The 24,393-nt window shown below is 42.2% G+C and overlaps 2 protein-coding genes across 18 annotated transcripts in view; one reads left to right on the top strand and one right to left on the bottom strand.

Moving 5' to 3' along the window:
• Positions 1–1,485: 1,485 nt before the first annotated feature.
• Positions 1,486–22,911, top strand: CABYR (calcium binding tyrosine phosphorylation regulated). Of its 3 annotated transcripts, none has more exons than XM_029219805.1 (6): positions 1,486–1,519; positions 3,976–4,148; positions 4,241–4,294; positions 17,208–18,419; positions 20,521–21,128; positions 22,401–22,911. In XM_029219805.1, exons 2-5 carry the CDS (start codon positions 4,001–4,003, stop codon positions 21,117–21,119), a joined length of 2,013 nt encoding a protein of 670 aa, XP_029075638.1. In that variant the 5' UTR covers positions 1,486–1,519; positions 3,976–4,000; the 3' UTR covers positions 21,120–21,128; positions 22,401–22,911. The 3 variants fall into 3 exon arrangements, with proteins under 3 accessions (XP_029075638.1, XP_029075648.1, XP_029075629.1); XM_029219815.1 differs by lacking the exon at positions 1,486–1,519 and adding an exon at positions 1,594–1,950 and having other exon boundaries at positions 17,208–18,308; XM_029219796.1 differs by lacking the exon at positions 1,486–1,519 and adding an exon at positions 1,594–1,950.
• Positions 22,908–24,393, bottom strand: part of OSBPL1A (oxysterol binding protein like 1A) — a 208,648-nt gene continuing 207,162 nt past the window's right edge. For 13 of the 15 annotated variants that reach the window (XM_029219688.1, XM_029219679.1, XM_029219694.1 and 10 more), the window contains one exon: positions 22,909–24,117. In XM_029219688.1, the coding sequence (XP_029075521.1) occupies positions 24,015–24,117 (103 nt within the window). In that variant the 3' untranslated portion in view covers positions 22,909–24,014. Of the gene's footprint in view, positions 24,118–24,393 lie in introns of all 15 variants that reach the window. The other 2 variants (XM_029219714.1, XM_029219764.1) reach the window with 1 other exon arrangement.

The following is a 24,393-nucleotide window of genomic DNA, read 5'->3' as shown; positions in this document are numbered from 1 at the left end:
GTGTGGTGCGGGGGCAGTGATGAGGACCGAAAAGCATACCATCTGCAGTTCTAACATCACACTTAAAAGTCTAAAAGAGAGCATTTCTTCTTTACTGTTTTTTTTTTTTTTAATTTATTTTTGGCTAAGTTGGGTCTTCGGTGCTGCATGCGGGCTTTCTCTACTTGTGGTGAGTGGGGGCTACTCTTCGTTGTGGTGAGTGGGCTTCTCATTGCGGTGGCTTCTCGATGCAGAGCACGGGCTCTAGGCACGTGGGCTCAGTAGTTGTGGCTCGTGGGCTCTAGAGCACAGGCTTAGTAGTTGTGGCGCACGGGCTTAGCTGCTCTGCGGCACGTGGGATCTTCCTGGACCAGAACTCGAACCCGTGTCCCCTACATTGGCAGGCGGACTCCCAACCACTGCACCACCAGGGAAGCCCTTCTTTTAAAACGTAACCTTCATGAGAAATGGGGGCTTGTCTGCCACCTAATGGGCACTCGGTAATAATTAATGGACGGATTAATATCCTCAAAATGCCGTGTGCAGCATAGATGTAGGCTGGGGCTTCAACATTGCCTATTGCTGCAAAGTGCTCTTGAAGTCTTAATTTTTTGTAACGTAAAAATGTTTTGTCAGATCTATGCCCTGATGATGTTATTTAACAGTTGATTTACAGTGATTCTTGCTGCCTTTTAAACGTGGAAATGGATGACAATGAAAGCTGCTTGGAGTCTGATCATCGTGACTGTGGTGGTATTTAATGCCCAGCACAAATAAGAACCTGAATGGGTAAAAAAGCAGAGTATTTTAAAGGAGTCAGCGTTCCTTTACTTTGGTGAAGCGGAGCTGAAGTTATACACAGTCCTCGTCGACTTTGCAACCTGCCCCTGATGGTATGGTTTGGGGAGGACACATCGTGCCTGAGGTATTGCAAGATCCAGAATTACGGAGAGACAGAAAGACTCAGGATCAATGCCAGATTCTCTTTCGGCAGGCGAGTTTCTCAAGGGAAGTACTGCGCTGCATGATATTGTACCAGTGTGGTGTACATGGTGGCAGAAATTATTCTTCAAAAAGGTGACTAGAGAGCAACAGATTATGGGGGGGGGGCAAGAGTGGTGTTATGCGGTGGCAGTAAGATAGAACTGCCGTAAATCTATTTCTCTTTCTTTCCAAGCCAGCTCTTATTTTAGACCGAGAGATTCAAAGCGGAGAGGCTGTCGCCTGGACTGACTCCCGGCAGTTTGGAAACGGCAGTTTCCCACGCCCCTTTGTATTCTGCCGGAAAAGGCGAAGCCCACCACAGTGGTCTGCTGAGTTCCGGCTTTTGTCCTTTTCGGTTCCCCATTGGCTGGGGCCGCCGAGGCCCCGCCTCCTTCCGAGGCCGTGTGGAGCCTTCAGCGAGACGGCGGGGCTTTGTGACGCAGGCGTGACGTCCCCCAGAGGTATAAAAGACACTGCCAGGTGCGCGGGTTTTTCCAGGAGCCACCCGCAAGGGGGCAAGGAGGAAGCTATTCACAGTGTAGCCGGAAAGGAGAAGGTGGGGCGAGTCTGGAGAAAAGGCCCCCGGCCCTGCGGCAGTTAGGCCCTCGCAGTGGAGGGGTTGGTGGACGGTTCACGTGTCGGGAGAGGTGGCGGCCCCCGGAGTGGGAGGTCGGCGGGTGCCCACACCGGCCAGTGAGGCAACCGCCGGCCAACGCGCGTGTGGCGGACTCGGGGGGTACGGGGTCTGGGTCGGCGGGTCCGCCGCCACCACCGCTGAACTAGTCGGTGTGGAATCTGGACGCCCGCTCTCCCAGGTTTTTCTGCCCCTTCCACCAAGCCAGCCAAACGGCAAAACAAGCACAGACCCCAGCGTCGGTGTTTAGGAAGTGAGTGGTGGGTGCCGTTGACGTTTTCTGTGGCCCCGAAGCCCCTATTCTCGCATCTTCAGCCAGAGGCACCGTTTTCCTGCTCAGGCGCTACCCCTAGGTTAGTGGGTTTGGTGCGGGGTGTGGGGAATGTAAAACCTGTTAGTGTTTGACAAATGTGTTTTTGTCAAATACACAAGGAGAAGTTTGAGCAGAATTAGTGAGCTGTCATTTGAAACAACCCTCAACGTCTGTACTCGTGACTTTATCCGTTGATGTAGTTGAGGATCGGTGTCACAGCGTGTCTCATCTTGTCGAGGACAGCTCTTTGTAAGGAGCTGCGTCGTAGGATGCCCCGCATCCCTGGGGCCGGGGCCCTAAATGGCTCCGGCTCCGCACCATTCACAAAGCCTGGGGAGGGGGAGGGGTGCGGCAAATCGAGGATCTCTGCGTGGGCGTTCTCCCCATGGTCGGTAGCACCAACTGCTGACTACAGAATGGGTGTTTTGTTAGCTCCGTCGTGGCTACCGGTGAGCCACTGTCAAATCATGACCCATCTCTCAACGCGCACTGGGGTGCAACGGATGTACTTAAAAATACATATGTGTATATATGTATATATGGACATATATATACGTCCATATACACACACACACATATATATATATATATAAAATATAAATGAAGTGAATATGTATCATCCATATAATTACCGCCTATATCCCTTAACATTTAGCATGGGGCCCTGCTACAGGTGCACTACTGGTTTTTTAAAGATGGTTTAATTCAGTAAATCTCCTGTTGAATGATACTCTGATAGTGAGTTTTCATTAGGCGATCGAATACAGTGCCCTTAATTCTCAAAGGTTTTGCTCTGGCGATATTCATTTTTTCCTGACCTTTAGGAAGATGAAATGTGCTTTTAAAATATTCAGCATTTTGCTATTAGTTGCTTTTTATTAGAGGTTGGCCTTTTGTATAACTGCTGTAACTAAACAGTGCCCCTTGGCCCCAACAATATTGAGATATTGTTGAGGACATGGTTCATTATATCACACTATTCTTCTCTTTATGAGGACCCATAGGAGAAATTTCTCCTGGGTCTCAGTGCCCAGAAGAGCTGTGATTCTCCCAAGCAACTGATTTGGTTTTTTATCTCAGGAAACCTGAATCATTTAACCAACCATTTCCTATTATGTGATGGCTACTTGGTAATTCAGGGGGCTTGTCTTGGGACACTACCTGTGGCTTCATCCTATTTTTCCTACTATACTTTTCCCCTTAACCACTGAACTGAGTTCCTTAAATATTTAATTTTCTTCTTTGTGTATATTTATAAGCCCTCTTAAATAATTTTTTAGAATGAAACAGGGCACACATACACTGACACAGTTTAGGGTGGCAATCTCTGCAGCTAAGAGTTACAGGTAAGACTGTGCAATGCCCTTGGTACCACTTAAAATCCAGAAAGCCAAAAGAAGGGAGAGAGGAAAACTATGGCAGAGGTTAAGGGAAGATACGAGAAAAGAGGTATGGATGGTGGTGGGTGGTATAATACCACAAGTTACTACTCAGATGAATATTAAAAACAAAATTAAAGTTAAAACATGTATACTTAAGGATGATCTGTGTCTGGGGATGTATTTAGAAAAGTGAGGAAAAATACATTTTCTTGTAGAAATTCTACTTTGTAACTCTTATTTGATGAATGTATAGAAAAGCCAGTTCCCATATGGTTTGGAAGGCTGTTTCTTGGACACAGATAAATGAGCTCGATTTATATTTCTTGACATTTTACTGCACAAAATATTTATTACTGAATTTTATAGAAACAGGTTTTGTTTGGTTTGTTTTTGTTCTTTGTTTTTAATATCATACTGGAGCTCCTGGCGGGGCTTTTCCCATGGTTTCTTTAATAGTACTAGATTGCTCATCTGCACATAAGAAGTTGTTGGTAGTAGAGTTCTTTTCTTAAAAGCTACTATTAACATTAGCCCATTTTACTAGAATAAATACCTAGAGATTAGAACTAAGGCTAGTGATTTTCATAGGAGATAGATTTGTTCTTAGAAGCTATAGTTAACTTGTAAATTTTTAATAAAAACCTTATATACTATTTATAAGACTTTGTGTTTCTTCATTATAGTTGAGATTACAGACATCCCACCAGAATGATTTCTGCAAGGCCCAGACTTGTCGTACCTTATGGCCTCAAGACTCTGCTTGAGGGAGTTAGCAGAGCCATACTCAAGACCAATCCACCAAACATCACCCAGTTTGCAGCAGTTTATTTCAAAGAACTTATTATGTTTAGAGAAGGTTTGTTATATTGCTTTATATATTTGTTGCTTTGAAAAAGAAAGCATTTTAAATTGGGAGTTTTATGTATCTGATTTCCTGTATTTCTTTAGGAAATAATTCTCTGGATGTGAAAGATCTTGTTAAACAATTTCATCAGATAAAAGGTAAGTACCGTAAGTAGTAAGAGTTTAATAAAAATCTAGTTATAAATTATTGCATCATTCCTAGCATACATTTAAGCTTAAGAGTGATGCTCACAAATATTGTCTGTTTAAATAATTACACTGATGTTTAAGTAATCACACTGATGCTTTATTTTTATTATTGAATCAGTTTTTTAAAAAATCTGAGATCCGACATTTTGGAGGATTCTAAATTTTAAAATAGGTAACACTCTTCTTTTGCAAACCATTTGGTACAGTGAGACCTAGAAGAGCGTGTGTCAACTATGACTCAAGCCCTTTCCAATATGCCTGTCTTTGAATTGAATTTTGTGGTAATACTCAAATTATAATGAGATACATCACTTAGGAACATTGTAGAAACACTCTTCTTGGAAGATTATTTTAGTAGAAAAGGTTAATCACCCTTTTTTTTCTCCCCATGATGGTTTAAGTGCAGTCCAGCTTGGAGGACAGGACATCGATTAGGTGTCACTAACCATCTTTTCTGTTCCAAGAGTCTCTTTATGTAGTGAAGAGATAAGTTTTTCATAGAAGGTGGTCTCTGGCCTGTCCCTGTGATGTAAGGCTGTATGTCTGCTTAGAAAAACTTGTTTTACGTGTATATGTGTAAATGTCTATCTTATGTGAACATAACAGCATGAAACTGAGTTGATGGAGGAGCAGTGAAGAAGTCAGGGGGAGAAAGGAAAAAGGCAAAGTTTACATTATGAACATTTGGGAAGATCAATATAAGCAGAAGAGGATATATTAGTTAAACCCCAAGGACAGGCACACATATCTAAAAGAATGGTAAGAAAAGCTTTTGGAAGAATTTTGTGGAGAAAATGGTGACTTAAGGTGAGTGTGAGAAATAACTAAATAATGCTACATTGGCTGACCAACATTGTGAAGTGACCATAGAAAAAGTAAAGGTAGGATCAGTGAGTTTTGGCCACTTTTATTCTCTGCCACTGATGTTAATAGATAATATAGCCAAGATAGGGAGAAATTAGGGGTAGACCTAGGAAAATGTAAAAATCATGAGGGTTTGGATCTACAGTGAAAGAGACTCCCAAAACAAAAAACAAGATTAAGAATAGCAAGAGTCAGCATTTCAAGGGGTAGGAGAGTGAATCGCCGTGGTTTAGGAATATTTTATTGTCTAGTCTGGGTGCTTCCCTGCAGGGTCCTGATGGCATTCTCAGCTTACCAAAGGAAAGAGGTCTGAGATTTGCTTACCACCAGCAGGATATACAGACAAATGCTGGAACACTGACCACTCTCCCCCTTCCCATGAGCCTGGTCTTCCAGGCGGTCAAAGTTATTATGGCCTTTGTACTTGTGTCCTTTATACCAGGAGCTATCTTTGAGAGGACTGGCTGTGCAGGCTTGCTGTGTTTGAGAATGGTGATAAAGTCGGTGACTCTTTATCACTGCCTCTTTATGGTTGTAGGTAACTAAGTGGTAGCCTTTGTGGCTAATCTGTTTACTGAAGAGTATACCCACCATTCAGCTTAGCAAGTGGACTAAACTGACGTGGATTTTGGTCCAGCTAGGGTAACATCTTTGAATCTCAGGGTTCAAAATTAACAGACTGAACTAATGGAGCAGCCATGCTTTCGATGGAGGTAAGGGGTAGGAGATACTGCTGCCTTTCTCCTCCAGTAACTGTAGATATCAAAGAAATTGACATAGTGTAGACTCACAGTATGGCTGTAGAAACAGATTGCTCTTTAGACAGTAGAGCAGAAACGAATGTTGCTTGTTCTTCCCCAGAGAGTTGGGGAAGGTAACACAAGGTATAACCAGAAAATACATTCAGTGTTACGGTCTAGTATCAATTGGGCTCATTTTGTCTGCCTTTTATTGTCATGCCAAATGGCTTCTTAATGGACTTCTTCATTAGTATATATAGAATGGATAAACAAGGTCCTACTGAATAGCACAGGGAACTATATTCAGTAACCTGTGTTAAACCATAACGGAAAAGAATATAAAAGTAATATATAACTGAATCACTTTGCTGTACAGCAGGAAAAAAAAAAAAAGACAGCACCAGTTATTAGAACTTGGTGATAGGAGCAAGAGCTAAACTACCATCCCTGATGCACTGGTCCCCACTCATCTCCCAGATATCAGATGTATCCCCCAAAGTTATTTCCAACTGGTTAGTTTGCTGCCTAGCAGCATTACTACCAAGCTGCCCGTATGCATGGAAAGTATGGAGATAAGTATATCCTGCACATACCATTTATTTTATTCAAACCCTCCATTCTGGGATTTTTCCTAGAAGGAGCCCCATTTTTGGTAGGCCTCATCATAGGACCAATAGTGTTTACCCATCTCCCCATTGCATTCAAACTTTCTTGCAGAGGCAGGTGATGAAGGAGGGAAGAGGAAAAGAACCAGACACGAGAGCACCTTTTCTCACTTCTCTGTCATCTCTCATCTTTTCTCCCATTTTCCAGAGCCTGGCTCTATCCAGGCCTCCATTGTGGCGTTTCACCCACATGTGCTCATTTCCAAAGCAGCTCATGTAAAACACTTTCTTGGATCCTCCTCTTGTATTTTTCTGCAATTTGATTAAATAGGTCTTACTACTGGATGAATCAGTGAAAGCTTTTCTATTTCTCGGTCTTCTCAGGAGAGCTTCTTCACTAATCCACATGAATCACTGAGGGGATATTAGAAACTCAGGCAATATTTTAAGGCAAAACTGTTGTCTCAAGTTCTACCACTTAGTATATCTAGGAAAAGAAGGAAGAAGTGGAATGGAATTTTTTGAGTAACTGTTTTGTCCTAGGCATTTACAATATATTTTGTCAATTAAGAGAACTTTATAAGGTAGGTAACATCACTACAACTTTACTCAAGAGAAATCTGATGCTTGGGAGTAATTAGATAACTTGTAAGTTTCTAAAATATTAATTGGTAGAGTTGGGATCTAAACTGAGATCTTCCTAGTGCATGAAGATCTTCCTAGTAGTAGGACTCATTAGTAGGGATCACTAGGAGCCCTCTAGAAAAACCTTTAATTTTTGAACTCGGAGTGAAATCTCAGTTCTCTTTCCCCACATTATCTCCCACTTTTCACTTCTTCCTCCTGTCAGGAAGGAGTGTACTAATTCTGATCTTTTCACCACTCCACGAAGAGGGCAGTGGTTTCTCCACGAGAGTGGTAAGTGAGATCTCAACACCACTATCACCTTCCCTCCTCCTAAGCCTAATTGAGTCTAGTTTCTAGTGTTATTCCTGTCTTGGCTTCCAACAGAGGCAGGAAATAGCCACCTCTTTTGAAGAATCAAGAAGGCCTAGCCCACCTAGATCCCCAACTGAGTTACCTGTTAACTTTTCTAACTGACCCTGGACGTTCTTGGCATGGCCATAGAGTAGTAATTAGAGTTACAAACTGCTGCTCATCACTGAGCCCAGTTTCAATTCTTATGTAGCACCGTAACAGTTATGCATATCATTAAATATTATCTTGAGTTATATATTCATATTAGATAGTCATAATATATGTTTTCAGTTTCTTATGCCAAATGCTATTTTTATGCCTTATAGAATTCATTACACATACTTGTAGCTATCCACTCATTAAAAAAACAAGAAATCTGTCTCAGGACTATCCATACTAAATTTTATGAGGCTCTGGTGTACTCTGTACTCTCCTGGGCATTTTCTTCAAGTAAGGCTATACTGATTCCCTAAACAGGGATGAGTCCCTAAACAGGGATAAGACCCTCTTATTCCTGCAAGTTTTGTGTTTGCCTTGGCAGGGTGGTAATTTGTACCAAGGTTAAGAATTTTCACTTTTTTTTTTTTTTTTGACTTAAAAAAAAAGTTGCAGTGATTATCTGGCGATGTTGTTGGGAGTGGGGCTTAGGTCCTTCATGCTTTAATGATGTGGTAAGATTAATCACTTGGGGGAGTTGTCCATACTAAAGATCGCAAATAAATCACTGAGCAAATGGTATAGTCAAGAACTGGGGTCAGGTTGTCAGACTACAGACAGAAACACAGGGTCAGGATTAAGAGAGGAGGGGGCCGGGGAAGAAGCAGATAAGTAAAATCAGGAAAGCTAGGATGGTAAACCAGGCTGCCAAGGTGAGGTCAGGAGCCACAAGTAGATGTCAGTTACATGAAGGAAGGACACCTTCCTTCCTTAAGTATCTGACTCTGCTATCCAGAAACTCTGATAGCTCCATACTGTTCCAGACTGTTTAGTGTTGTAGGGGTACTTCTAAAAAATATTAAATTACTATACTCTTGATTTCAGATAACCTCTATTTTTTTCCTGTTTGCTCTGCTGATCTCTACCCATTGAAGCATTAATTTACTGTAGGGAAAAGGTAAATATAGTCTGGAGCAAGGAAGTCATTACTCAGTATTGAGTTTCCAAAGTTTGTAATAAAAAAGCTAACACTTTAGAGTTTTGCAGGAGCCTGTTTTTTTCTTGGAATTTCCGAAGCTGAGTTTTGATTTAAGACTTAACATGACCAGAATCAAGTTTTTACTTTATATAAGCCATAGAGGAGGGAGGAAAAAAGATAAGATATAAGGCCATTTCCTGCTGCACAGGAAAGGGAAATGGAAAGTCCTTCTTGACAATGGGATTGTGGTGCTGGGGTGTGGGTAGTGCATGAAAAGTGCTAGGTGACATTGAAACTGGTGATAAGGAAGGCAGGTGGAATTTATGATCAGAATTCCCTAAGACTCATCAAGCAGGTGGCTTGTTCTCTGTATTCCTGGGTGCTGTCTAGAAGAATGCATGCTTCTCAGAAGCTGAGTGGTTAGCATGGTACTGCCTTTAGCACATCACCTGCTACATTCAGCTCCTGCACTGTAACTGTCATGATCAGACATTCAGTAAATACTGGTTGAATAAAATAATCACATTTGAAGCAATGGATTAGAAATAATGGAGAGTGTTTCTCAGATGAGACTGAGATAATATTTCTTGTGTCCTATGGCCTGTGTGTGGCTTTTAGTGGGTCCAGATGTGTTTAGATTGTCCCAGAGTGCTGACCAGCAAGTAATCCAGATGGGAAAAAGTGAAGTGACTCAACCCACTAATAGAGAGCTAAGTGCAAAATGTTGAAGCTGGGAATAAAATAAACTTTCATCTAGGCCTTAATTGCTAAAGGACCAAATTAGGAAGGGAATCTCTCAGTCCTTCAGTGAAATAAGCACACAGGCCACACCTTTCACAAAGTAGAAACTTGAGTAGTAAATACAGTGAAGTCAGAGACTAGCACCCAGAACACAGGCAGTATGAGTTATGCCTCTACCAGAGGTAACTGAGAGCCAGCAGAGGACGACAACATGTGGATCAGAGCTAGAGCTCACCACAGCACTCAGATTCCCTCTTCAGAAGTGGGGAGAACCTTTGAAAAAAAGCAATACCCAAAAAGACTGAATAATAAACCCAAAGCGACTTTTAAACTGGAAGGGACAAATATTTTTAAGTAAGATCAAATAAATTTTGCCTTTGGGAAGTAAGCATTTTAATGCAATTTGAGATCAGCTAGAGAAAGTAAAGTAATGCTTTCTGGCATGTCTAAGTTATAGTAGGTAAATTTTGATCCCTTTATAAGACCATGGCATGCAAAGCTTTCTATGAGCTAAATCTATCCTACCTTTGCAATTATCTCTTATTTCATATCTTCACAGACCTTATGCACCAGACTGACAACTTGTCATTTTTTGAAAAAGTAATTTTGATTTTGATCATTTGATTTTGGCTTATGCTAACTCCCTCCAGGAGTTCCTTTCCCTCCCATTTCTTTCAAATCCTATATATCCTTAAAGTCCAATTCAGTATTTCATTTAACAAATATTTAAATTCCTATCCATTGCCAGATACTGTGCTAGGAGGAATTGAGAGGTTTCAGTTTCAGCTATGATGAAGTAGCTAATATTGGACTTACCTTCCTATCATAAATACCCATAAAAGCTGAAGAAATTATATAAAACAAAGTCTGGATTCTTGGGAAATGGGGTTCACAGAAATTGAGCCCCATATTCACCCCAGTGTTATTTTTCAAATTCATGGGCAGGAAAATAGAGGCCAAGCAGAGATTGGAAGTCTCTCCAGGAAGAGAGAACAGAGAAGCAGAGTTTGGAGCTACTAATGTGGCTGGGATTTGGGTGACAAAGCACCAGAGAGGAGGCATTTGCAGAGACGGATTCCCCAAAAGTCTGCAAAAATATTTCCTTTTTTTTTGTGGGGGGGGCAATTCCTAAGTGCTCATGTGTGGACTGTAAGGCTTGTGAAGGCTTAGCAGAGAAGAGCTGTTGGAAGACTGAAAGCTAGGTAGGGATTTCAGAAGTGGTACAGTGTTGGGGGAGGCTTTGGAGTTTGGGCCCAGCCAAAATAGAGTTTTCTGAAACCCTGGCAATCCAGTTGAGACCCCAGGAAGGTCACACCCTAGGAATAAAGACAATCTGCTAGGAGTAAGAACAAAGCTGAAATATGTCTGTTTTAACAAAATGTAAAATGAAGTCTCAGGAGGATCAGATTTGCCATTATTAGAATAAGACCAACACCATTTAGAAGAAAACAATATAGTCAGAGTCTCTACAATGTGTCATTTACAATTTCCAGCATACAATTAAAAACTACCATTCATTCAGAGAAGTGGGAGGAAGTGACTAATAATTAAGAACTAAAACATAAAACACTCTGTAGAAGCAGACCCAAAGAAGATCCAAATATTAGAATTACTACATAAGGACTACATAAGATGGAGAACTTCAACAGAGTAAGAATCTTAAAATAAGAAACAAATGGTTATTTCACAGTTGCAAACTAAATTTTTATTAGATGGCTTTACTAGCAGAAGACAGAATTAGAAACTAAAAAACCATGGCAATAGAAAATATCCAAATTGAAGTAAGAAGAAATAAGAGTGTAAGACACATTTGTGAGACATGATCAAAGGGTCTAATATGTAATTGGAGTCAGAGGAGAAAAGAGTAGATGGAAAAATATTATTTGATTGAAAGACATCAACCTACAGATTCAAAAAGTTTGGTAAACCCACAGCAGTATAAAAACAAAGAAATCCACGCTTCAGTATATCATGGTCAAACTGCTGAAAAAGACAAAATCATGAAAACAGGCAGGGCAAAAAGGCACATTACTTTCTGGGGAATAATCAGACAAATAGCAGATTTCTTAAACTACAGAAGCCAAAAGACAATGGAATGACATCTCTACAGTGCTAAAAGCAAAAAGCTGCCAACCTAGAATGAATATATATCCAGTGAATATATCCTTTAAAAATGAAAGCAAAATAAAGAGATTCTCAGGCAGACAAAAGCTGAAAGAATCCACTGCCATCAGACCTGCTCTACAAGAAATACTTCTAAAGAAGTTTACAGGCAAACAAGAAATAAAAAGGGAACTTCCTAAATCTGATAACGTGTATGCATAAAAACTTACAGCTAACGTTATACTAAATGGTGAATTTTGAGTACTCTCCCATCAAGATTAGAACCGGAATAGATATGTCTGACATCACCATTTCTATTCAACACTGTGCTGTAGGTTCTAGTCAGTGCAATAAGGTCGGGGGGAAAAAAAGGTATACATATTGGAAAGGAAGAAGTAAAAGTACTTTATTCACAGATGACGTGATATAGAAAATCCAAACGGATCACCTTGATAAATCTTAAGATAACATATTTAAATACCCAATGAGAAAATGGATATTAAAATGGATACATAATTCATAGAATAAAAACAGACACATGGTGTCTAAAAAGCAGCATATACCACAATCCCCCTCATTCACGTTGCTTTACAACTTTTTTTTTTTTTTTTTTCTTGTGGTACGTGGGCCTCTCACTGTTGTGGCCTCTCCTGTCGTGGAGCACAGGCTCCGGTACGCGCAGGCTCAGTGGCCATGGCTCATGGGCCCAGCCGCTCAGCGGCATGTGGGATCCTCCCGGACTGGGGCACGAACCTGTGTCCCCTGCATCGGCAGGCGGACCCTCAACCACTGTGCCACCAGGGAAGCCCTTTTTTTTTTTTTTAAAGATTTAATTTTTTATTTATTTTTGGCTGTGTTGGTTCTTCGTTGTTGTGCGTGGGCTTTCTCTAGTTGCAGCGAGCAGGGGCTATTCTTTGCTGCAGTGCACAGGCTTCTCCTTGCGGTGGCTTCTCTTGTTGTAGAGCACGGGCTCTAGGCACACGGGCTTCAGTAGTTGTGGCTTGCAGGCTCTAGAGCACAGGCTCAGTAGTTGTGGCACACGAGCTTAGCTGCTCCGCGGCATGTGGGATCTTCCCTGATGAGGGATCGAACCCGTGTCCCCTGCACTGGCAGGTGGAGTCTTATCCACTGCACCACCAGGGAAGTCCCTGCTTTACAACTTCTAACTTATGCCTCATATTAGGAAAGTACTCAGCTGCAAGTAACAGAAAACCAATTAGCAATGAAAAACAAGGTATCTGGAAGTGCTGTTCATTCTGCTGTTGATATTATAATAATAAAGCATCAGTTATCTAGGTTCTCTGCTTTATCATTCTTAGCATATTTTGTTCGTAGCCTCATGCCACTGCTCTAGGCATTATATCCATGTATAAATCAGGAAGGAGGAGGAAGTGGTGGCATCAATGATACTTTTTTCTTTCATTAAAAAAGTAAAATCTAAGAAGTCTAGCAGACTTCCACTTCTGTCCCATTGGCCAAGGGAGACTGATAAATTTTCTGATAAGGGAAATCAGAATGCACAGGGCTGGTTTACACCTGTACTCTGCAGGGGCTCTTTGGCATCTTGGATGGGGCAGTTGTGCGGGGCCCCTTTCACACCTGCCCCTTCTCATTTAAGCTTAACAAAAATTACCTAAAAGCCACTGTATCCAATACATATTTCAGTCACTGCACTGATCACATTGTCATCTGTTCATGTGCCTCTAACCCTAATCAGACTGTACTATTTAGGAGATTCCCCAGTGTCTATCACATAATAGGAATTAAGGATTGGTGACTAAAGAATGAATACAAGGAAGAGAAGAGAGAAAGGAGAGAAAAGAAACAGACCACCTACTTTATAGTCACTGGTGTTCATCATTCCAATCAGTTCAACACACAGTAATTGGAATCTTCTTCTCTTTTAAACTTTTAAAACTATATGTACCTTACTTACTTCAAATTCTTGAGTCCAAGCACTCCTGTGAGTTCCCCTCCTGCAGTCCTCTCCTCTCCCCTCTCCTATTAATCACTTCTCCCATCTCCTATTATGTCCTGCTTCATATTCTCCTCTTGTCTGGGACAGCTTTCAGATTTCCCTTCAGTGCCAGAACATGCCTTTTTCCTTATTCTTCCCTGATCATGCCCCAAGCACCCCAAGTCTCCACGTGAGTTCTGCCTATTCCAAGAAATACTGTATGCTTGGAATGTATCTATCTGATTGGTTTCATGGAAAATCAGGATTCTACAGTGAGTTTTAATCAGTCATTTATTAAACTTAGAAAGAAATGTTTTAGAGGAAGAAGTGCCTTCAGTGATGTATGTAATTCTGAGAGTTCATGCAGTTTTTTTTTTTTTTGTAGTTCAAGTAAAACCAGATTACTGACGTCATACTGAGTTCATCTTCATGAGGTTGACATGTAAGATCAACCTATAGCAAACCTAGTTTACAACTTTAAGAAATAGTTTTCTACACAAACATAATCTCAATGTTCCAAGTCAGCAATCTTTGGAACTGTTAAACAGACCTTAAAACATTAGAGAAAAGCTCTTTACCTTTTGTAATAATAGATATCAACAGGAACGCAATATAATTATGTGATAACTTGTTTGTGTATGTTTGCTAACATTCTGTCATGTATTCTAAACAAAACCAAATGGTTTATCTAGTGCTTTACCTTTTCAAAAACACTGTTAAAGCTTAAGGTATTTGATCTCAATGTAATGTTACAGTGATGAAATATATCTATTAAAAATAGTATATATGACATATATGTATGTATGTATATATACAAATACATATATTATAAATGGGAAAAAACACCCTGCATTTTATCATCCAGATTATGAAATTGCCAATTAATTTTAATCAAAGCTGATTTAAAGATGTGAGGTTTATAATTTTTAATTTGATATCACATTTCAGAACTTTTTTAACTAGGTGTTGATCTATTCTTTCCCCATTTATATGTGATTTACAGTTTATAGAACACTTGTAGGTGAATGACTCCATTTAATCTCTACAAAACCTCAGTGAGGTCAGAATTAAAATCCCCATTTTGCACACCAGGAGGTTGAAGCTCAGAACTGTTGACTTGGCCATGCATCTATTCAATCACAGTCAGGACTGAACCCAGATCTTCTCATACACCTTTTTACTATGAAAAAGTTGTGGGGAAGGAAGCAATATCATAAATTCTCTGATGAGTTATGATTCATAATTATATAATGCTTTACCTTTCCAGAATGGTTATTTAATAGGGGACTTCTAGAGGCAAAAATACTAAACCTAAAGATTAAGCTCCTAGATATGATTCCAGGTATGACAAGCCTGTGAGATACTTTGAAAAGGGCAAGTGGCCCTTTCCACAGAATCTGAATTCCTATCGTGTAAGTGATGTATCACATGAGTCCCATGCAGGCAATCTAGGGATTGCAGTGATCTAGTCCCTAAATTGGTTGGGTTCTTGAAAACTCTCAGGGGAAGTAAATCACTACTTGGGGAATTTAGGTCCTTGTGGGGGAAAAGAGTGTTGTAGAGGCCTTGAACTGCTGTGTAGGTGTCTAGGTGAGTCTAGTGAGAAGTTGGGCTTGGGCTTCGTGGTGGCTCTCCTACCTTCACTGTTCCACGGGCCTCAAATTCCTTTAGCGGTGGGTGCCTGACCTTGCCCTCGGCCTTCCCCGCCAGCCGGCCTCACTGAGGGCATCTCTCCCCACACTGTGGCCCCTCCCTGCAGGGGCAGCTGCTGTTCCTCTTTGCTGGTCCTGGGCTCTCGGGGCAGGGATTCTCTGACCTAGGTGATCTTTGCACCAGGCATTGAGGATGGGGCTTTCTCAGTGTTCCTGTCAGTTGTCCGCGGCAGTCTCTGCCTCGTATCTGTGGTCAGTCTTGAGCTAGTGTTTCCTGCCTCTGCCCCAGGGGTAGGAAGGAGCCCTCTGTTTGCTATTGATATAGGATTCCCCTCTGGCCTTCTGCCCTGCTTCCGTCTTCCACAAAAGTGCCTGTGAGTGTGAACTTCTTGTGTCTGGAGTCCCAGACTATTCCAGACAGACATCTTAGCCCACATTTGGCTTTCATCAGTTCATTAAGATTTTAGCTGATACCTTACCAGCTGGTATGGTGGTGACGTTTCCAGGTCCTGCCACAGATGAGAGTGTTCTGTGGCCCTTCTCTCCTTGGAAGGGCTGGTTACTCTTTGGAAATCAGATTACTTGACTGCCTTGTGACTCTGCTCTCTGATGGGCTCATAGTTATCATTTTGACATTTATCTGGCTTTTCCTCATTGTGATGGGCAGACAGTTTGTGCAGCTTTATCTTAAGCGTAAGGCCAGGCTTATTTAAACAAAATTTCCCTTATTCCTCCAGCCAGAGGATATCTTTTCCTCCTCTGAGCTTCCATAGGTCTTAAATGGTACCCTTGTTAAGTACTTACACTTTTAACCTGTAATATCTGTATATCTTATTTCCCCTAAGCTTTATGAGGTCTTGTCCTAATAATTTTTCCATCCTCAACAATGCCTAGTGTATTTTACACACAGCACAAACAGTCAAGTGTATTAGTGGGTAAAGGGCTTTGACTGGAAATGGGTGGGGAAGTCCTGAGGAGGTGGCTGGTTAGAAAATGAGGTCATTGTTCTAGAAGCAGAGGGAGGTAAGAGTAGATGTGGCTTTTCTGTCTTTTTGAAACTTTTCTTAGCATGTGAGCGTTTGTGTGGTATCCATGTCCAGAATTAGACCCCTGATTCGAGTTTACAAAAAATCAGCCGCTAATGTAGAAGGAGACCCTGGAGGACACTGTTCTTTGGAAAAGAGCTGGACCCATGAAGACATGCTTCCAAAGTTTTGACTTGAAGCAAGTTCTTGTAAGGCAAATTCTCCTTTTCCTGCAGATTTCATGATATTAGGTAAATGCTTCCCCAAAGAGAGAATCCTCAGTAAAGTAAGCAGATGTGAAAACGTCTGATGAGGTTAGACGTGTGAGTGACAAGCAGAACGCTGAGTCCAGAAGATGGTGTTACAGCAGTTTCCTAGCTCTAGGGGTTTCTGTATGTCATCAGTTGTCTTGACCTTCTAAGCCATGGTTTTTTTCCTCCTGCCTGAGGATTCACTGAGCCCTACTTCTGGAACCAGAGCTGTCTATCTGCTGCTCTTCTGGGTCAGTGCTTCGGCTGCATTATCACACCTTACCAGCAGGTGCTACCATTTTTAGAATAGAAAACATGATGTTTCCTAATGTAAAAATATTCTATAGTCCCCTAGTTTTCCAATTCATTAAGTTGAACTTTATATACCAATTTTCTTAAACTGAAGAATGCCTTTAATCATACGACAGCATTTGTTTCATTACTAAGTTACGAAGTGTTTTTTTCTTTGCCCAGTTTCGTGTGGAAGTCTGGATCAGGAGCTTTTTCCATGGACGTTTTCCGCTTACTTTTAGGCAGTTATGATCTTTCCCCTGACGCTGACCAGCTCAAGGTGGTATCTGAGTGTTAGAGTCACTTACTTCTAAGGAACTGAACTGAGTTGTCTTTTGAGTGGATAAGGACAGGAAGGTTTTGTTTTGCCCACAGTGAAGTTACAGATGTTGGAAACTGAAGCAAAACTCTTTTGTACTTGCGTATATATTGACATTTGAAAGCTCAACCTATGCTTTCTTCATAATTCCTTTTTTGGGGAATAAGTACTTATTAACCCATCTAACTCTCATTTTTTTAGGGGAGAAGTGGTCAGAAGGAATGGCACAAGAGAAGAAACCAGAATGTGTGAAAGAGCCAGAAAGAACATCTACAGTTTCCCAAGAACCTAAATGGATGGAAAAATCTACGGACACAGAGGAGGACAACATAACTGCACCGCAGTTTAGCAACAAAACCACGCAGTTCCCGTCAGTTCATGCTGAGCTGCTCTCAGAGCCTGAGGGCGCCCCTGAAGTAGCTCGTGCTCCTTCGAAACCGACCGCCCCTGAGAATGCCACCCCGGCCTCACCGCCGTCACCAGCAGCTGTCTCACCCGAGCTGGCCTATGTCCCTGCGGACCCAGCTCAGTTTGCTGCTCAGATGTTAGGTAATGTTTCCTCGGTTCATTCGCATCACTCTGAAATTTTAATGGTGGACGTGGCAACAAGTATGCCCGTTTTTCCCGAGGAGATGCTGAGCTCAGAGGCTGCTGAAGATGATGTGGTGGCCACTCCTGTGCATTCTGGAGAGATGGCAGCAGTGCAGGTTCTGAGCGAGACATCTGTCCATGTAGATTTGGGTTCTAAACCTAAACACCATAAGGCTGAACCACCAATGGCTTCCTCATTCCCCTTGCAGGATGAACAAGAACCTCCTGCTCACAGTCAAGCTCCTCAGGTCCCTTTGCAGGCTGCTATTGAGGTGCCATCCACCACGCACATAGCATCTATCTATAAAGATGAGCCTGTGATCGAAGGAGTTACTAATGTTGAGCGAATACTGGAACAAACAGTTATCCCCTTTTCTGATCATGTTGCTTGTCTTAAAGGAAATGAGCAGTCACCACCCCTTAGTCCCATACTTGTAGTAGGCAAGACAGCCTCACACGTGTCTGAAAAATCTGTGGGTTCTGCAAACTTTGTGCAGTTGGAGAGTGCAAAATATGACTCCTCAGTACATGTGGAGGCAGACGGCTCTGCCACAACAGTGAGCTCTGAAATATCTGTGCACCTTGAAGTGGACATCTTTGCGCTGGCCCCTGGCAGTGCTGGGCAGGAGGACTCATGGGAAAACCGTGCGTCCCAGGAGACGGAGGTCAAACCCGCGCTCTCAGGGGAAGCTGCACAAGTAGTGCGCTCAGGTGCGTCCGTAAGATCATCTAGTGGCCCCCAACCTCCTGTTCCAGGTCTTAATGAACCAGAAATCGAACCAGAATGGGAAGTAGCACCTAAACAAGGTTTGACGGAGCCAGGTAAGATAATTACTTACAAAATTTAAAATGGTGCTTCCAGTGACATCTATATTTCAGGTGACCATCTAGGTAGGCTCCCTGCAGATTGGTCAAAAAGCTTTGTTTTTAGTAGTAGTTAAAATGCCAAACCTATTTAAAGACTTTGTTGTATCTGAGATTTTACTCTTACGAGATGAGTGATTTTAAAGCAACATCACCACTGCTTGGCCTCAAAGTTCGGTCATCTAGCACTTTCGTGTTGTTTTTGACATACTATGTGGTGAAAAATGGTAGAGCCTGTTGTCAGCTGTAAAACACGTTCATGTGATCTGGATACTCCTGCAAAACCATAACTAAGGGGTGTTGGTTTGAAATCTCTCACCTGTAAAAGTAAAATCAAATGACGACAAAGTATTTACACAGGCGATGGCATTAAAAACGTGAAAGAAATGGTGGTGCGTTTGACTGCTTTTGCGCTGAGGTGGGAGAACTCTGCAACCTGGTCTGGGGGCTGGTCAAGCCCTGACATCCCGCCTGGGAGCTTCCCGCAGCTGAGGGAGCGGCTTCATAGCTGGATGGAGAGAGTAAAGGTCAAGCTGAAGTTCTGTCACCCAGGGGAGCGGGGAGCTAGCAGCAGCAGAAAGGATGGACGCGGCGAAGCTGGCCGGCTTCCTTCCATCGGTTCCCCGACAGGCGCCCAAATCAAGCTGCTTTCTTGGCTGCTGAACTATCACTACCGCTTTCCTGTGACACAGACACGGTTTGACCTCCCATCTCGATCTAATTATGGCATTTGGTCTGCTCACCCTCCCAATCCATCTAGGCAAGTGCAGCGGCCCTTATCCGTTTAGGGAGGTGGGACGTGCAGGAACCAACCCCGCCATTCCTTTTGCAGAAACTCTCTCACCCTTGACTCTACCAGAGCCAGAATGATAAAAAAGTGTTACCACAGCAGGTGTTTAGAGATCAAATTCTGTCTGGCAGTGTGACAGGGATTCTGCGCAGCTGAAAAGGCAGAGGGCAGTGTTGGAACGTAGTCTGTGGGGCTGGCATTACACTTGTGGCCTAAAGCAGCACTTCCCTCCCAAGTTACTGTTCTCAAGTGCTTCACTATTTCCAGAGCACGAAGGGTATCTCACAAAAACCTGAAGACTGGGCTCGTGCACATTTTTAATTAGCTTCCAGAACTATCAGTTGAAAGCATCTGAAGCTATTGAAAACACAGCTTGTGTGCATAGTGTTATTTTCTTTTCTGGGGAAGAAAACAAAGCTGCACTAGGGATGCGTGCCGTGTTCAGAGGGTGACTCAGCACAGTTGGGCCAAGTGCAGCTCCTCCATCAGGAACCTTTGCTCCTCCGTCCCAGCTTCTGGGACTCGTTCTCCAAGACGGCACTGTCTTCAATTAGGCAAGTCTAACTTGACACGGTAGATGCCTTGGTGTAAGTAGACGGACGGCCCTCCGAGACCTCTTTTTACTTAAAGATCCACTGTGCGACCAACCAGCCTTCTACTGCCACCCAGGACCTATGATTTCAAGCCTTGCCGAAGAGGGAGCAGTGCTCTCAGGTTCCGAGTCCTAGATTATGTGATGTTTTGTGTGTAGTGACAAACTGATGGGAGACGATGCCGCCTGCAAAGGGCCAGAGGTCCTTGATTATGTGATCAAAAGATGACACGTAGTGCTGACTTCTTCCGTAAAGAGAACAATCACTATGCAGACACATCAGTGCTTTTTTTAATGCTTTTTTCAATGGCTTAACACACTCTTCAGTTGATTTTTTTGGTAGAGCCAGAATTGTTGATTCTCCATTTCCTCTGAGGACCCTGCAGAAGCCATGTCTACAGTTAAGTTCCTGGAAACAGCAACTTAGAATGAGATTGCTTCTCAGCCACAACCCTAGTGTCCGTGCCACTGGCTATCACAACACTGTTCTCGTTTTTGACTGTAGAGAATCTCTTTTCTTTCACATTACCAAACACCATTTATTTAGCCCTCTCTATAGCATGCTTTATGGCACATATTACTACAGCTGTTTGTTTATATGTAAAAAAACCATTTCTGTGCATAGCGCCTGATACAGAGACCAAATCTTTAACACCTGCAAATTTTTTTTTTTATAGCAATAGCAGCAAGTGAAGCAGGACAACCACCACCATATTCTAACATGTGGACCCTTTATTGTCTAACTGATATGAGTCAACAAAGTCGCCCATCACCACCACCTGCACCTGGGCCTGGGTCTTTCCCCCAAGCAACCCTCTATTTACCTAATTCTAAGGATCCACAGTTTCTGCAGCATCCACCAAAAGTTACTTCTCCAACTTACGGGATGATGGACAGTAAGAAGACCAGTGCCCCGCCTTTTATTTTAGTGGGCTCAAATGTTCAGGAAGCACAGGATTGGAAGCCTGTTCCTGGACACGCTGTTTCCCAGTCAGATGCCTTGAAGAGATACGCTGCAGTGCAAGTACCCATTGCTGTTCCTGCAGATCAGAAATTCCAGAAACACACCCCCAATCCCCAGAATGCTAATCCTCCTACAAGTGGACAAGATGTCCCCAGACCACAAAGTCCAGTTTTTCTTTCTGTCGCTTTCCCGGTAGAAGATGTAGCCAAAAAACGTTCAGGATTTGGTGACAAATGTCCTCCCTTTGGAAGTTACGGTATTGCTGGAGAAATAACTGTGACTACTGCCAATGTTCGCAGAGCAGAAACTTGAAACTGGCAGGTAAATTCTCCTCCCATGATATGTGGGCCTTAACACACTTGAGTTTTCAAGCAGGTTGATCTGTTGACCTAGAGACTGAGGTATTTTAAGACACTGAATTGAGACACGCAGTGAGCGGGGGGTGCGCTCGGATCCGACGTGGTGATTGCCCCACCTCCCTACCACGTTATTACTCAGCGCACGGCAGGCGCACTGCACCACACACCGAGGGTCTGGTGCCTAAAACACGCAACCAAGCGACCGCCTCAGCTGCCTCCGAAAACCTGGCGTTGCGTTGAGCCCCGCAGAAGATGCCAAAGGGACGGGTTAACATACAGACAAGACAGTCTCATGTGGGAATTTTATAATCTAGTCGGCAGGTTTAAGGGGCGGGGAGGACAAGGTGAGAGATTATATATGGAGCACCCAGTCAATGCGGTAAGTCTGCTCCCTTGTACAGTGAATACTTACAGCAGAATGGATAGGTTGGAAACACATTCATGAGCTAAAGGGACAAGTGGTGTTAACCATAGATAAGTTTTTATCACTCACAAATCATTAAAAAATTTTCATTCAACCAGTACTTACTATCACATACAGCACTAGCCTCTCCTTCCCCAGGTGTGTACGTACAGCAGAGCAAGCAAAACATGCAGCCACACCTTAGGAAAGTAAATGATACTAGGAAGAAAACCAGTAGTACTGATCCAGGCCCTCTATTAGATGGGGTGTTCAGGCATAGATGTAAACTGACGTCTGCACAGGAGAAGGAGCCCACAGACAGAGGCCAAGGGCAGGAAAGAGCATGGGGCTTAAGACTCTGCAAGTTGGCCACAAGGAGACAGGCTGGGAGGAGCTGGGGAGAGCACATACGGTGAAGTCAGACGTGAAGAGGGGACCACGTAACTCAGGGCCCTGCCTCCCAAACGAAGAGACTGGGGCTGAAAGTTCAGTGGGGAGCCAGAAGAATGACAGCAGCTGCACGTCTGACAGACAAAAGCTAGATTTCAGTTTTAGGCAGGTTCAAGTACCACAGTTAGTTACTATACTTAAGGAGACTTTTGAAAATATCTTAGGACTATGAGCATTTACCTACCCCTACCCTTTAGACTTCTAGTGGAACTATCAAAATGGCCATTTTGGGCACGAGGTGCTAGGATATCTTAGTGCACAGATAACATAGTTAAGAGCTTAGCAGGAGAGCAGGCTAGAACCTGCATTTCTGATCATCCACTCATTTTACATGTTCAGTTTTATGATTAAACAAGTCACTATTTACATTATTCCTAACAGGTGCCGAAGATGACACTGTTTGAGCTGACCTTCAAGGTGGAGTCTGCCACCAAGCGTAATATATCAATAAACTTCATGCAAGCACAAAACCTCCTCGCCTTGCTTATTTTATAATTTAGGCAGTGTACAAACATCTGAACACAACAGGTCCTAAATATTTTCAGACTTGTGATATGACACAATAGCATTTTCCAATGCTCATATACATTGTAAAAAAAAACTTTCCACTCTAGCAATTTTCTATCAAGGTATTCCACTTGATAATTCTGTATTTGGCATTCACACCAAGTGAAGACAGTGGTACCTTGCTCTAATAAATACTGTATTTACCCAGAGAACAGTGAGTGCTAACTGCCTACTTAGCACGTGAGCCCGGGGGTGAGCTCTGGTCCTGGGGACGGTGGCAGCACAAGGACTTAACTTTCTTGTAAGGACACCTGACAATTTGGCATCCTATTAAGTGCAGCATTAGAATATTTCAAAGTTTAAAAGAGACCACACTGTTTTGAACATTCTAAAGCCTTTATTTAGCATCAGGTAGATTATTTCATTATAACACTTGTTAACTTCACGACAGCCATTAAAATAACTTACTGGCAGCTACCTAAGGCCCCCTGGAGCAATATATCAGTCTGGGGTTGGGTAGATAAATACCGTAAGATTAATGTACCCCAATTAAAGGGGCAAAGCTACTGTACAAGTAGGTCTCCATACGTATCTTAAGTACACAGGTGCCTTGCAAACTTGAAATGCACAAGACCTCCTTTTATATAGCCTGATACTTATAATACATGAGTACAACTGAATTTCTCTGGTGGCATTTGCCACTGGGAGTTGAAGCATTTAAAAAGGTTTCTCATTATGTAATGATGGTGACTAAAATCTATATTTCTGGGGTATTTTTGTGAATTGCTAGGTTTTATACATATTTTCAATTCAAACATATACAACTCAAACATTTGAATTCTGATGACATTAATTATAGAACATTGTAAAAGTAAAATCAGAGCACTAAAATAAGCAAACGAAATACCTTTTCCAGTTTAGAATTTTCAAATCAGGAATCTCTCTTCTGAACATTCAGGCATTGTTTTTCTTTTTAGAGGTGGGAAGGGGTAAAATTGAGAGGATTAGTAAGAAGAAAAGCCATCTTTTCAATGCAGTCTTTACAAGATGGCATAACCTCTATATTTGAGCATATAAACATCATATAGGAGAATTCTAAACATTTCGAAGTTAAATCTAAAACATTCAAGCATGACAGCCTAAAAATATTCAAAATAACTTGATTTGGGTTACTATATAATTCCATAAAGCTAAAGTTACATTTAGGTATAAACCTTCAGTGAATATGGCAACAGCAACCATCAAAAAGCATATTCTCCAACAGTTTCCCATACCTCTAGATAAAATAGTAGCAAAATTACCCATTTTTCCAAAGACTTTCATCACCAGTATCCACCTTATGCCCTACTTTTGTTGGGTGAAATGCAAGTTATCATGAGAGGATTTTTTCTCTTTTCAAAAGATGAGTAGAAATCAAAGAAGAAAATTTTAAAACACAGGTTTAAGTCTTATCTGTAGATTAGCCAAATGCCCCAACTTGTCTATGTTTTAATAAATGTCAGGCAAATTGAAGTAGTTTCTGTCCCAGTAGCTGCCCGAGTAAAGCCAGTCCTGGGCTCCACTGTAGGGATTAGGACCTTGATGGAACCACCTGTTTAAAGAGGAAAGACAACAGTTATGGGGGAAACTGTTCCCGATCACAGGGTCCCTGCTGCTTCACTAGCTTGCAGACTCCCCTACTGCAGCGATTCACTTTGTCCTGTGAGTCAGGGATTTCCGAAGAGACTTTAAAGTGCTTTTAGAGAGCACATATATAGAATAATTTTCCGAAATATGTAATGAGACCACCCAAAAGGTTTAAGGATTTTCCACAGCATTCAGTAACAGTACTTGTCTAATTGTTCACCTAGGCCCATTCCTTAAACGC

The sequence above is a fragment of the Monodon monoceros genome, unplaced genomic scaffold (assembly GCF_005190385.1).
Source record: "Monodon monoceros isolate NGI ecotype Baffin Bay Population unplaced genomic scaffold, NGI_Narwhal_1 Super_Scaffold_1, whole genome shotgun sequence".
Taxonomy (NCBI): Eukaryota; Metazoa; Chordata; class Mammalia; order Artiodactyla; family Monodontidae; genus Monodon; species Monodon monoceros.
Note: the sequence above shows the minus strand (reverse complement) of the source record. Positions and strands in the feature narration are given on the sequence as shown.

Coding starts and splice junctions, on each gene's coding strand:
- CABYR (XM_029219805.1), top strand. CDS start 4,001: ATGATTTCTGCAAGGCCCAGACTTGTCGTACCTTATGGCCTCAAGACT. Junction 4,149..4,240: donor ACTTATTATGTTTAGAGAAG/GTTTGTTATATT, acceptor GTATTTCTTTAG/GAAATAATTCTCTGGATGTG. Junction 4,295..17,207: donor ACAATTTCATCAGATAAAAG/GTAAGTACCGTA, acceptor TCATTTTTTTAG/GGGAGAAGTGGTCAGAAGGA.